The 14,476-nt window shown below is 49.5% G+C and overlaps 1 protein-coding gene across 11 annotated transcripts in view; it reads right to left on the minus strand.

The window, feature by feature from the left end:
* The window catches only part of STRA6 (signaling receptor and transporter of retinol STRA6), a 59,561-nt gene that overhangs the window by 10,327 nt on the left and 34,758 nt on the right, over positions 1-14,476 (minus strand). For 7 of the 11 annotated variants that reach the window (XM_065559709.1, XM_065559707.1, XM_065559713.1 and 4 more), the window contains 10 exons: positions 13,903-13,981; positions 12,494-12,579; positions 9,962-10,101; positions 8,814-8,980; positions 8,250-8,372; positions 6,092-6,301; positions 5,663-5,730; positions 3,480-3,550; positions 2,804-2,865; positions 1,902-2,085 (listed from right to left, as the gene is read on the minus strand). In XM_065559709.1, the coding sequence (XP_065415781.1) occupies positions 1,902-2,085; positions 2,804-2,865; positions 3,480-3,550; positions 5,663-5,730; positions 6,092-6,301; positions 8,250-8,372; positions 8,814-8,980; positions 9,962-10,101; positions 12,494-12,579; positions 13,903-13,981 (1,190 nt within the window). Of the gene's footprint in view, positions 1-1,901; positions 2,086-2,803; positions 2,866-3,479; positions 3,551-5,662; positions 5,731-6,091; positions 6,302-8,249; positions 8,373-8,813; positions 8,981-9,961; positions 10,102-12,493; positions 12,580-13,902; positions 13,982-14,476 lie in introns of those variants that run through there. The other 4 variants (XM_024104021.3, XM_005290506.5, XM_005290505.4 and 1 more) reach the window with 2 other exon arrangements.

Genomic DNA, 14,476 nt, shown 5'->3' on the forward strand with positions numbered 1-14,476 from the left:
TTCTCCTCTTATCCCCCTTCCCTGCTTGGCATTCACAGCACTCTTTGTTTGCTGGCAAGAGACCAGGGTTTTCTTTTCATGTCTCCACCTCTCTGCTTTTGCAGCAGCATCCACATTTTAGAACTCTGCTATGCAGCCTGGTGGGAGTTTTGGCGACCAGGCCTAGAAATTCCAGGCCTGGAAAGAGTCAGGAAAAAAGCTGACATCTCCTGCTTGAGTAAGAGGCACACAAACTATTTCAAACAGGGCCAGCTCTGGCTCTCCATCACCACCATCTCTCACACTCTTTAGCATCCAAAACCTGCTATGAGGCAAGGCAGAGCTGTTATCTCCATTGCACTGATGGGAAATGGGGGCAAAGAGAGACTAAGCGACTTGACCAAAGTCACATAGGGGAGCATGTGGCAGAGGAGAGAACTGAACTGGGGTCTCCCAAGTACCAGGCTACTCCCCTAACCTTTCGGCCATCCTCTTCACTGTCCAAGACTCCTTTCCCAGCAGCCCAGTATTCCAGTTTCTAGAGTTTCCCTGTGATTGGAGCCCATTACCACAAACTGATGTACAGCCCCTGCACTGAGCCAGCCCACATGGCACACTTTTGCACCTAATGCTAAGAGAAAGCAGGGGAAAGTGTGTGTGTGTTGGAGGGAAAATGAATCAGAGGGGAGATGAAGGAGAGACTTCAGACAGATCATCGCAAAAAAAAACAAACAAACAAAAAAAAAAAGACACAACACACATGCTCTGGGCCTTTTAGAAGTTGTTAGTGGGAATAATTTTCAATGGCATCAAAGCACCATTAGGCACTCACCTCCCAGTGACTGGCAACCAGAGTCCTGTTACATTAATTTTCCTGGCATCCTTTCAGAGGACCAGGTCCCCTCCAAATTTCAAACCAACCTCTTGGAAAGACTCCGAGGACAGTGCAGCATTTCAGATCATCCCAATTCCCATGGCTACACTCCAGTCTGAAAGTTTCTCCTATCAAACCCCTCCCACCAACACTACCATGGGGCGCCCCCCCATGAGATCAGCTGTTGAACCCCAATTCAGCGAGGTACCTACGCACATGCCTCATTGAAGCACTTGAGTAGTGAGACCCCTCGTATGCTTCTCTAGGCATGTGCTTTGATACCTTGCTGAACTGCGGCCTCAAGGCAGACCCACAGTCCAATGATGTCAATGAAGAGACTCCCATTGACTTCTTTGGATCAGACTTTTGAACTTTTAATCTCTTACATCCAGGAACTTCTCTCCCAGCACCAACCATGCCCCACCTCCCTGCATACCCACAAACAATGGGATTAGCGACACACTCAGGAGCAGGGACAGAACCCAAGAGTCACAGCACTCACACTCCTGTTTCAAACATTACATACCGCTTTGCAAGCCAGTCTAGCTGATGGTCACCGCCCTGCTACACAGGGACAGATGGCTCAGTGACTGACTGGTGCCCTTAGTTCCATTTAGTTAGTTATTTTTAATTAAAAAGAGATAGATAAAACAAACCCAAGCAGCTGCTGCCCTCTCACTCTGGGGAGCTGGGAGTTTGCTTTGGTCTGTGCAACTTTGTGCTAGTTGAATGGGAAGAGTTGATATTTAAATGTTAAGAGGTCATGAATTCTTTGGTGCATCTTGATCCTGAGGGTAAGTTTCAGTATCAGAGACAAATGGCCTGTTTCTTGGGTAGTCTCAGCAGACAGCTCCAGGATGGAGGAGTGTGTAAAGTGGGGGGAGGAATAGACTGAACACCCCCTTCAAACTTTCCTTGCCATCATCCATGCTGTACCAGACAGAGGCCTTTGGGCCTCTACACAGACAGCCCAGGATTTAGGTAGGGAAACGGGACTGGGATCATGGGCACCCTCAGCATCAAGCTCGACAGACTTGGAGAGTCTCACCTTCCAGTGACCACAGATAGTATCTGACTGTGTCCAGCTCCCGCTCCATGTCTCCAGGGACACCGCCCGGGTTCTCCGAGGGCACGACACCAAACTGAACCAGCAGGACAGTGATTTCCTTTGTCATCCCTGCCCTCACTATCTGAATGTTGGGGATGAAGACGACGAGCAGCAGCAAGGCCACCTGTGAGCCAAAAGCCTAGTGAGCGCTACAGACAGTGTGCAAGGGAGTGTGCTCATGCACATACACCAACAACCTGCCCACCCCCACTGTGGTAAATTCCCACCCCAGAGCAGCTGCTGATCACATCCTGGACACTGCCACGGAGTGGAGGAAGCAAGGGGGAAGTGGGTGCCAGAGCCTCAGACAATGGAAAGGTGACAGCAAGAAAAGGGTTAAAAACTCCAGTCCGGTATGCAAACTAGGACTGGCCTGAGGCTGCCAGGGCAGGAGTCCTCAGTTCCAGTCTCTCACCCAATGCGCTGGCAGGAGCACACCAAATGAACACCAACAGAGAGAGCTGTGGGCATCTGCCACGTCTGGCCCTGCTGCAGATGGAAAGCAGGGCTGTGACCAGAGCCTGGTCCTTGCTGAAGCTGATCACCCTGCCACGGCACAGTGACAGCAGCAATGAGTACAGAGGGGTGCTGCAGGCTCCGTCAGGCAGGAGTGACCCTTGGGACAATGCAGCCTGTCACTGAGGTTAATCCTGCTTGCTCCCGGGAGAACCCTCGCAGTGCCCAGGCCAAGCCACAGAAGGGGTGGGACAGGTGGGGTAGCCTGGCAGTTGGATGGGGCTGCCCATCTTGCTTCCCCACTCACATAGAAAGTAAGGCATGGGAAACAGGACATGCGGTCATGGCCAACCACGGGCCCAGCAGGGGCATTGCTACAGGCTTACCTGGTAAACAGCAATCACGGCTGTGGTTACAGAGAGAACCAGCTTCAGAGGAACCTGGAACCCTGAAATCCCAGAATGATAGGGGAACATATGAGACAGGAGACCAATTCCAGCTTGGGGCTTACGAGCAGCAGGGTGGCAAGTTAGCAAAAGGCATCCATCTGGGCTTCCATTCCTTCACAGTGTCAGTCACTCTCGCCATCCATCCAGTTTCATTACATCCATTCATAGCTGTCCGACCCCTTTCCTTCCACTCAAAAGCATCCCCACCACTATGGTTTCATCCAGGCCTTCCTCAGCGCATCCAGATTCCACCCATCCACTCGTCTGTCGATGCAACAACAGTCAACTGAACTGCTAAACAAGTGCATGAGGGAAGAAGCCTAATGACACACAAACCTTCATGCAATCTGGGACACAAGGATATTATGCCAATGGAGTTAGCACTCTCCTTGCAATGCCCCAAATTTCCTCTCACAAAGATGACAGTTCATGCAAATTGAGGAGTTGTGCATATTTAGGATGGCAGCTGCCTCGGCATAGATGCTTTGAGAGAGAGAGAGAGAGAGAGAGAGAGAGAGCGCCAAGAAACACAGTTACTTCACATGGGAGGAAGTCTGGTGCCAGAGACCCTGATATGCCTAAGAGCGCATCAGAAGATCTTGTCATACGGTACCTTCCTGGGGTGTGTAGATGTAAGAACGTAAATACATCTGGGCCCTTGAGAGGAGACTTACTTTCCTGGAGCTGGAAGAGGAAAAACTGTGATGAGTCAGGTATGAAATATTGGCCCAGAACAAAAGCACTGCTTTGGTTTTTAATGCTTATTGATCAGCACCAACAGCCTTCCCTCTTGGGCGGAAATTCTGATGAAGCTAGTACACACAGTTCTGCCAATACACCTCAGTCCTGACTTGTAGCATGCAAGCCACTCCAGCCCCAGGCTCCCCATGCACAGCCCAGCCAGTGCATGTGGTCCTGAGCTTACCACCTCCTCAGCTACTCGAGAACAGCTTCCTTTCTGAACAGTAGCAAATAGCACTGTTCAGAGCACTGTTTCTCAACCTTTCTGGGCCAGCCACCCCACATTTGAAGTCAAAATTGTCAAAATGCCCTTATACCAAATGTAAGAGTAAAGAAGTGTCAATGATAACAAGAGTAATGGAATCCAAAGTCAGAAGGGACCAGTGGGATCGTCTAGTCTGACCCTTCTATGAGATGGGCCATAGGACTGCCCTGAATTCCTGCGTGAACTACAACATGATGGTTATGTATGAAACCCAGTATAGATTACATTTACACCTATAATGTGTGTGTTTTGAGAGAGTGACAGAATACTTGATGTTGGAGGGCAACGGTGTGTGGAGAGATTTCCTTTGCTTTAGACTGTAATGAAGTTTTCAGCGTCTCATAACTAAGGCTGCGAGTTTGTCACGGAGGTCATGGAATCACGGAAAGTCACGGAATCCGTGACTTGTGCAGCTGCCCCGGCCACTGTTGGGGCAATCTCAGGCCACTGCCCACCCGGCCCCCCAGCAAGAGTTTGGGTAGGGGGCTCAGGACTGGAGTTGGGGCACGGGAGGGGGTGAGGGCTCTGGGCGGCACTTACCTAGGGCGGCTCCCCGGAAGTGATGACATCCCTCAGCTTCTAGAGGGAGGCGCAGCCAGGGGGCTCTGCATGCTGCCTCTGCTTGCAGGGACCACCCCCGGAGCTCCCATTGGCCACGGTTCCTGGCCAGTGGGAGCTGCGGAGCCGGGGAGGAAGTAGCATGCAGAACTGTGTGACTGCACCTCCACCTAGGAGCGGAGGGATGTTACCACTTCCAGGGAGGCACAAAACCCAACATCCTTTCCTGGCCCCTTCCCCCTACTCACTCCATCCCCCCTCCCGCTGTTGCTTGCTCTTCCCCTCTCTACCTCACTTTCACTGGGCTGGGGCAGGGGGTTGGGGTGTGGGAGGGGATGAGGGTGGGGCCTGGGATGAGGGGTTTGTGGTGCAGGAGGGGGTTCCGGGCTGGGGCAGGGCATTGGGGTGCAGGGGGGGGTCTGACCTGGGGTGGGGGGTTTGGGCTCCGGCCAGGCGGCACTTACTTCAGGTGACTCCCAGTTGGCAGCACAGCAGGGCTAAGGCAGGCTCCATCCTTGCCCTGACTCCATGCTGCTCCCAAAAGCGGCCCTCATGTCCAGCTCCTAGGCAGAGGGGCCAGGTGGCTCTGCACAGTGCCCGCACCCACAGGCGCCGCCCCGACAGCTCCATTGGCCATGGTTCCAAGCCAACGGGAGCTGCAGAGGCGGTGTTCAGGGTGTGGGCAGTGCACGGAGCTTCCCTGGCTGCCCCTGCACCTAGGAGCCAGACATGCCGGTCACTTCTGGGAGCTGTGTGGAGCCATGGCAGGCAGGGAGTCTGCCTTAGCCCCGCTGCACCGCCGACCAGACTTTCAACGGCCTGGTCAGCAGTGCTGAACGGAGCCACCAGGGTCCCTTTTCGACCAGGCATTCTAGTCGAAAACTTGATGCCTGGCAACCCTAGTCCCCCCCTCCTCTTCCCCAGCACCCTCACCTGGGCTGAACCCCCCCCTCCCCCAAGCACCCATGGTGCCCCCAGGCCACCCTCCTCCCCAAAGATTTAATCAGGGGTATATAGTACAAGTCATGGACAGGTGACGGGCCGTGAATTTTTGTTTACTGCCTACGACCTGCCCATGACTTACTAAAAATACCTGTGACTAAAACATAGCTGTACTCATAACCCCCCATTGTGTTTAGTGACTAGAGGGTCACAACCCCCCAAGTGAGAAACACTGGATTAGAGCCAGGCAGAGTTCCTGCGGAAGAGGAAGAGCATTGTTTTGGCCATACCTTCTTTTGTGTGTTCTTTTGGCCAGGATAGTCTTCAGGTATTCATTATAATAGCCACTCCCTACAACCTTAAAGAAAGCAGCACAAAAGCCCACTTGTTATTTGGATACAGGACACAGATGCTTGAATCAATGCTATGGTTCTCTCTCCTTAAAGTGGTCATCTACAAAGGCCCTATAGGTAGCCCTGTGCTCAAAGGCGTCCATCTTTGTCCAATTCTTGCTTCCCTTTTGTCCCCTGTCTGAAGAAAACCCTTCCCTATATACATTCTTTAGGGAAAGCATTGCACCATCTACTGGCAGCCTCCAATATTGAATTCATTCAACACTAAGGCTAGGTCTACACTACGGGGGGGGGGGTCGACCTAAGATACGCAACTTCAGCTACGTTAATAGCGTAGCTGAAGTTGCGTATTTTAGGTTGACTTACCTGGCTGTGAGGACGGCAGCGAGTCGACCGCTGCCACGCCGCCGTCAACTCCGCTTCCACCTCTTGCCGCGGTGGATTTCCGGAGTCGACGGCAGAGCCATCGGGGATCGATTTTATTGTGTCTTCACTAGACGCGATAAGTCGATCCCCAATAGATAGATTGCTACCTGCCGATCCGACGGATAGTGAAGACGTGCCCCTAGTATCTTCCTTCAAATAGAGAGTCATTAAGCAGTTGCATTCAACTATAGGAATAAAACTTCCCCACCAAGAAGTGTTACCCAATCCCAATTTTAGATGAACAATTTTTATTGCCATTTTACAACAAAACATTTGAGTCACTCCAGAAGAAAACACTCATTCACTAGAGACTAAATATCAATCTAGAGGTGAGGATCACAGGCTCCAATCCGGAAGACCATGTTGATACCAGACCGACCAAAAGGAAAACACTCAGTCCAATGCTGAGAAACACTGGGAATAGGATTTAGATGAACTAGAGGGTTCTTTAGACTAAATCCAGGATTTGGTATAACACTAAGAAATCTGCAAGGTGTGGATTTGTTTGTATTTTGGGTTGGGGGTCAGGGAGGGAGGATGTGTTATTACATTTTTAAATAGGTTTCCCCCCATATCCTCCAAACAAAGGTTGTCTGATCCTAAGAGATTATCCCCTACTGCCATGAAAACCTAGGGGACAAACAATGAGACACCAGTTCTGGGCTGAATGGGACCCATTGATGCCTAAGCTTTTTGAGCTAAGGAGATTACACAGAAGAGAGATTTTCTTTCCCTCCAAATACAACAAGAAAAAACCCAGAACCATCAAACCTGCTGCCCTCTGGGGCACTCGTGGGCACAGCCAGTGTGCCAACAGCTGGCAGCTAACACGTGGATACCTGGAGAACTTGGGATACAGAGGTGGCAAGTGGCAGGGGCTCAGCCAGAGGGAGCAGGTAGGGAATAGGTAATACTCCCAGCGAAGGTTCACCTATTCTGAAGTAGGAGGGGCAGGCATTTAGAACAAGTTAGACTAATTGCCTTCTTTCCTCGCAGCCCAGAATGATGGCAGCAGATGGCTTCCATAGCCTGGATCATTCCAAGACAACTCAAAATGGAAGCCTTCCCTTGCTGAACAATAGCCAGCTGCTTTGCTCTCATCACAGGAGGTTTGTTATGCATCAGAGGTGCTGGAACAATTTATATAGTGGAAATGCGGATGACAGAAGCTATGGAAATGTATTTGGTGTTTTTTATTACTGCCTCTGGTTTTCACCCAGCCATTTCTAGCCACTCAGCTGATTAAGCCTGCAAATGAGACACAGACATAAATAGCATGTGAGCAAGTGATGCACTCTGTTTGCGCACACAGATAATCATCCTAGTGTGCAAAGTTGGATGTGGAAAGTGTGCCTTACAATTGGCGAACTTGGGTGGCCCCATTCGCCCCTAAGGGATTGTCTACACTTGAAAGTTACTTTGGATTAGGATGGGGTGTGAATTTTAAAAAGTCACGCAGTAGCTATTCAGGAACAAGAGTGTGTCCACAAAGGGAACTACTGCAAGTAAATTTCCCTGTAGATAAGCTCTAAGTAGAAGGCCAGACAGATGTGGAAACAATATGAGAAAACCATCAGGCAGAGTGATGACTAGTCAAAAGCATTCAGTGACCATGGACTTCAGAGAACCAAGATCAGCACCTCAGGCATTTTCACTACAAAATGGGAATGATCTATTTCGCACATAAAAACAGGAAAGGCCTGCTATTAAGAAAAAAAAAGTATACACATGGCATTTAAAGTATTGCAGAACTGACCAGATTTCATGCCAGTAAGACAATACACTCCAAAATGTGTTTTAAAAGATATAAAATACAGGCAATGGCATATTTCTTGAAAGTTGTCTGATTCATGCCACATTTTTTGTCTCTTCTGTGCCCAGCAGAGCAGATGTGGCCACATCTTCAGCTCTGGTCACAGACACTAAAGTCTCATTCAGTAATTAATTAGCTCACACACATGATCAAAATTTGAACCAATAACTGGTACATAACTGTTGCACAGGAGTAGAACTAACATAAGGGGGGAAATTGATATTTTCTTTGACTCTTAGCAGAGTAAACATAGCATAGATCCAACAGAAAGCTGCAGTGCATTACCTCTCTAGCAGCTGGTTTCTCCTGTGTGAAGCTCCTGACAAGCAGCACTGGATACCAAATGCTCAGGACAACGAGGCAGAGGATAATAGGAACATAAGACAGCAGGGAATAATACCTGTAAATCTGGGGAGAAGGGGACAGCTGATAAGTGTGGTTATCACTTCATACTTCAGCACAAGCCTGTACATAGGTTACAGTACATAGAATACTACAACTTCCTGCTCCTGTTTCCCCTCCATCCAAAGAGTTCAGATTCACAGTCTAGGGTTCCTCAGGTGCTTGCAGATCCCCAGAATGCAGCAGTAGCCAAAAGCCTTTTTCCATCTGCATTGGGTTAGGAGGTTGCAAGGGCTCTGCTCCGATGTGGCCTGCACTACATTTATGCACACCTTCGGCTCCTTCAAGAAGGACCGGACTTGAGGCTTCACCATGAAAGAGTCTCCCAGTTCCAAGCACCAGTCATTCATCCCCACTCCCTTTCCACTTACCTGGAGATGTCTTTAGTAGCTGATGTGACCAGGAAGGAAGAACAATGCCCATGTTATGCATCTCATTTGCATTTACCTTGGGCGACTGAGGGCAGTCCACTTTCTGCCAGATATGGACCAGACAGTGGCACCAGGAGAGCAAGCAGCCTACGAAGTACCCGGCTCGGTGTCTGATTGTGGCGCATGCAATTAAAGGATAATAGAAGGCAGGGTAATAGAGCAAAGCCATGATCTTCCAGTACTCTAGACAAGGGTGGGGGGAGAGAAAAAACAAAATTGCAGAGCTCTCAGTAGAAGGATTAATAGGCAAAGTGATGCCCTTGACTTGCATATGGGGTTAAGAGGAGATGTTAAGCCACCCAAAGCTGGAGACTGGAAATCTAGTCCATGCTAACAGCATGCAGGGACCAGCCAGCGATGGCACCTCTCTTCCCCTTGGCACCACCATCACACAAGGGCTTCCCATCAGCCTGCCCCATGCAAAATGCTCACTGGATGAGACCTTAGCGGTGCTGCCTTCGCTTAGCAGAATTTAACTGCCGGGATGCCTTCGCTTTGCCATATGAAGCTCAGATGAATCCTCACCTTTTAGATCAAGGTGCTTCCCCTCCAGCCCCAGTTGGTTTTGTTTGGTTCAAGGAACTCAGCATCTGCAGCTCCCATTCACATCAACTGGAGCTCTGGCTTCCCAGTGTCTCTACGGCAGGCCCCACCAGTACTAATGCAAGTGATGGAACGGCAGTACTACACAGGGCCTGACAGAGCACAAGGCTGCTTCACAAAGTTTGGCCTGAGTCACAACAGCACTGGCTTTTTCAACAAAGCCCCGCCCCCCACCTCCCCCAGTTGTAAAATGGTCCATTGTTAGCAGTAGCACACACTGTCTGAAAATCTGGAGTATGTTCGCACTGATCTGTGTGCGAGAGGACATGCAATAGATTGGCCAAATGTTGCCTAGGGGCAGGACCAGGGAGGGCCCAACACATTTAAAATATTAAAAACCAAACAAATGTGTGCATGGGGGGAAAAGTAGCCAAAAAATGTAGACAGTTTTTCAGAGTATCACCCAGTTAGAGGAAAGCCTGCACCGGAACTGAACGAGATCCCTGTGCCCACCTGGGACAGCCTATGGGGACAGCCCTGGCTTCTGAGGGTCCCAGTGGATTGAAACAGCAAAACATCCACGAATTTCAGAAAGGGATGGCCCAGTGCCACCTGCATTACCTCGACTACGCGGGGAGGAGCTGGCAATGAAAGGCAGGGGGTCGTTATCCAGCACCAGCACACAAATAGAAGAGAAGAGGATTCCAAACACTGCCGCCACCAGCCCCTGGTGGCCCTCCGCCTCCAAGAAATTCACAGGGCTGCAACAATTGGGGCGGGGGGGGGGGGGGAAGAAAGAAGAGGGTTAGAATGAGAACAGATAGGGTGCACCTCACCCCCACCTCTCCATGGAGACCACCTTTCCCTCTGCTGCAGACAGCTTGAGAGAGAAGGGCACAGTGGTTTGGGGCACCACATTCACCTGTCTCTGCCACAAAGGGTAGCCACTAGGTGTATCACACAACAGCTGGGCTAGGGGAGTTACCACAAAGCCCCCATTGAGTGACCAGTGGGATGTACCTGTGTCCCCCATTTTCCTGCACTGCTCATCGCCAAGGTATCTGGATGGGTCCCCCATGCCCTTTGTTTAGCTGGAAGAAATTGAGCCCCAACCTGACCCTGCCATAGCCATACACTGGGCTTCTCTGAGCTGCCCTAAGGACACAGGTGGTTCTTCACGGTCATTGCTGAGTGTCCCTGTCACATTTGCAGGGAACATGGAGCTGCAACCTCTCTCGGGGGGTGGATAATTCTTATTTCTACTGCCTCAAAGGCATGCGTGGTGATTTACAGACTAAACAGTAAGATCATGGGAATTCATGATCCATATGGTTCTGTGGATATGGGGAAAATGGTGCATGTGATATATCTTGACTTTAGCAAAGCTTCTGATATGGTCTCCCACAGTATTCTTGTCAGCAAGTTAAAGAAGTATGGATTGGATGATTGGACTATAAGGTGGACAGAAAGCTGGCTAAATCATCGGGCTCAACGAGTAGTGATCAATGGCTCGATGTCTAGTTGGCAGCCGGTATCAAGCAGAGTGCTCCAGGTGTCGGTCCTGGGGCTAGTTTTGTTCAACATCTTCATTAATGATCTGGATGACAGGATGGATTGCACCCTCAGCAAATTCACAGATGACACTAAGCTGGGGGGAGAGGTAGATACGCTGGAGGACAGGGATAGGGTCCAGAGTGACTAGACAAATTGGAGGGTTGGGCCAAAAAGAAATCGGATGAGGTTCAACAAAGACAAGTGTAGAGTCCTGCACTTAGGACGGAAGAATCCCATGGACTACTATAGTCTGGGGACCAGCTGGTTAGCAGCAGTTCTGCAGAAAAGGATCTGGGGATTACAGTGGACAAGAAGCTGAATATGAGTCATCAGTGTGCCCTTGTTGCCAACAAGGCCAGCGGCATATTGGGCTGTATTAGTAAGAGTATTGCCAGCAGGTTGAGGGAAGTGATTATTCCCATCTATTCGGCACTGGTGAGGCCACACCTGGAGTATTGCGTCCAGTTGTGGTCCCCCCCACTACAAAAGGGATGTGGACAAATTGGAGAGAGTCCAGTGGAGAGCAATGACAATGATTAAGTGGCTGGGGCACATGACATGTGAGGAGAGGCTGAGGGAACTGGAGTTATTTAGCTTGCAGAAGAGAAGAGTGAGGGGGGATTTGATAGCAGCCTTCAACTATCTGAAGGGGGGTTCGAAAGAGGATGGAGCTAGGCTGTTCTCAGTGGTGGTCGATAACAGAACAAGAAGCAATGGTCTCAAGTTGCAGTGTGGGAGATCTAGGTTGGATATTAGGAAACTATTTCACTAGGAGGGTGGTGAAGCACTGGAATGGGTTACCTAGGGAGGGGATGGAATCTCCATCCTTAGGGGTTTTTAAGGCCTGGCTTGTCAAAGCCCTGGCTGGGATGATTTAATTGGTGTTGGTCCTGCTTTGAGCAGGGCGTTGGACTAGATGACCTCCTGAGGTCTCTTCCAACCCTAATCTTCTATTATCAGGGCTGCCACATGAATGGCAGAGTGACTCAGAAGCAACAATCCTAGTCATAGCTCTTAGTTTGCCTAAAGAAAAGCTTCCCCATGCTCTTAGGTCACCCTGGCGGGGGAAGAGGAGTGGAAGAGGGGAAAGCCATGAAAGAAGTAAAGAGAAGGTGGTTCAGGTCAGGTTAGATAAAGCTCCAAACTTTAAAATTCTTATTGTGAACTTGAAGACAGCTGAAAATTTTGACTAGAAAGAGCCTGATCCAGCCCTTCCTGCTCTAGCCTGGGGTCTGAAACGCAGCCTTGAATTCTGCATCTGCCATTTCACTTACTAGCCTAGTTACATGCCATGCTGTAAAGTGCCAAGGTGCCAAGCTACCCAACAGCCGACTCTCTGCAAATCAGAACACTAGATAAACCAAGGGCTAATAGGTGCACCCACCGAACTGTGCTCACAGTCTTTTCGGATGGCAAAACCAGAGACAGTTGAGGAATCTGGGCCATTGAGAGATTTCAGCAATTTCAGTCTGAACAGCATCAGGGAGTGCAGAGTCACATGAAAACAAATGTAAACCTCAGCCAAGGTTGCTTGTGGGGCAAAGGGAGCAGTGTTGGTGGATGTGTGCAGAGGTGTGGATATGGGGTTATTCTGGGTACCTCAGTAGTCCAGGTGCTCCATTCCAAGAGCTTTTATAGAGGCTCTTGCGTTTCACCAACAGAGACAAGACTATCAGCACGGCCAGCTGCAAAGAGAGCCAATGACAAATAAGCAAAACAGTGAAAGTACCTATGAGGGTGCAAACCTCTGGCCCCATCTCTTTAAACACTGACCCCATGGGTGGATGTGTGGGGATATCAGATACCCAATGAGGTGTGCAGCTGTGCAAGAAGGTGCCAAACAGAGAGATGCTTATAGGTCTAAGCAACAGGGAATCAACAGTGGGCAATAAGTCAGTCCCTGCCCGAGAGGGCTTGCGGCTCCCACGTGCAGGTAGGTGAAGCAACTGAATAAAGGGCAGGAACACAGTTCATGGGGCACAGAATGAACTAAAGAACAAGAAAGGGAGCTAGATCCTCAGCTGACGTACATCTGTAGCTCCCATGGACTGTACCGGAGCCAGGCTGATTTATACACACGAGCTGAGGATCTGGCCCTTATCCGCACCCCAGTATTTGAACAGATATAGAACAAAGTGGATCAATACAGTCTCTTGCCACCCCATTCCTTGTAACCTCTCTTCCTTCCTCCATCATTTCAGTAGTTTTACCTTAGATGCACTGTCCTTTTGTGGTAATAGTCCTGTTTCCAGGATACCAGATCCATCCCTGTGCTGGGTGGCTCTACTTAACCTTGTGGATATACAGGCTCAACTAGTTCTGCTAGGGCCACTTAGGCCCTAGCATGAATTTCTAATTCTCTCTGTTGAAGGGAAGCATGATCAGTGATGGAACTCCAGAGAGGTCCCCCCTGGACCTCTCTGGAGTTCCCCCATTTGGGTCTTTCTCCTAACTACTCCAAACTTCGGGGGGTGGTGACCAAATGTCATTACCAATTAGTGCCCAAGTGAGTGGCCTGGGTGAAGAGTTGCGGGCAAAGAGGATTTCAGTGAAGTTCTAGTGGACAGGTGTCTATCTTGCAAAACTACTACTGTTATTGGCATGCTTCCTGGGAGCCTTTGAAGAGGAGCCAAAGGCTGAGTGGGACACAGGGACCAAATTACCCTAAAAGCAATACCTTGGGCAGCAAGTGGAAACATGAAGTACAGGCTGCAGCAGATCATCTGTTCTTCACCTGCTTCCACAATTGACAGCTCTGCTGAGTTAAACCTCCAATCCCCACATGACAGAAACAGGAGCAGTGCAGGCACTCATACCACGCTCATGAGCACGGCTCAGATTAAGGCCAGAAGGGCCCTTGATGGTCATCTGACCTTCTGCATGGTCCGGCCAGAGAAGCTCCCCGAGTAATTACTGCCTCAATGACGAGGATGGACAGATAAGACTTCCCGCCGAAGGCTGCACAAACCCCAGCCTCATCCAAAGATGGAATCTCTGCAGATACTTACAGATACAGGAGCCATGCAGGTGTGATAAAGACGGTAGGGGATGGTGGGATCGCAGGCTAGGATAACATTAGGAAGCATACTGAAAGAAAATAAATAAAGCCACTCAAAATACATTCATTACATAAAGGAGGAGCAAAGACTTATGTAATCACAGGTCCTAAGCCTAGAGGAGCTTGAGGAGAATTCTGCAGTAGATGTCCTTCCAGCCTCAAGGGGAAAGTATATTTTTTATTCCCCATCGATTGCACGTGTGTCAATAATTTAATTATGCATACAAAAAGCTTGCCTTCTGCGGAGCAGCCCAGGGGGATGCTAGGTAGATTTTACATAGTAGTTTAAATATATTCCACTAATAGGAAAGGATATGTACAGTAATTCCTCACTTAACGTTGTAGTTATGTTCCTGAAAATGCTACTTTAAGCGAAATGATGTTAAATGAATCCAATGTCCCCATAAGAATTAATGTAAATACAGGAGGTTAGGTTCCAGGGAAATTTTTTTTGCCAGATAAAAGACGTAGATACACACACAGAGTATACATTTTGAACAATTTAATAGTGTACACAGCAATGA

This window comes from Chrysemys picta, chromosome 10 (assembly GCF_011386835.1).
Source record: "Chrysemys picta bellii isolate R12L10 chromosome 10, ASM1138683v2, whole genome shotgun sequence".
In the NCBI taxonomy this organism is placed as follows: Eukaryota; Metazoa; Chordata; order Testudines; family Emydidae; genus Chrysemys; species Chrysemys picta.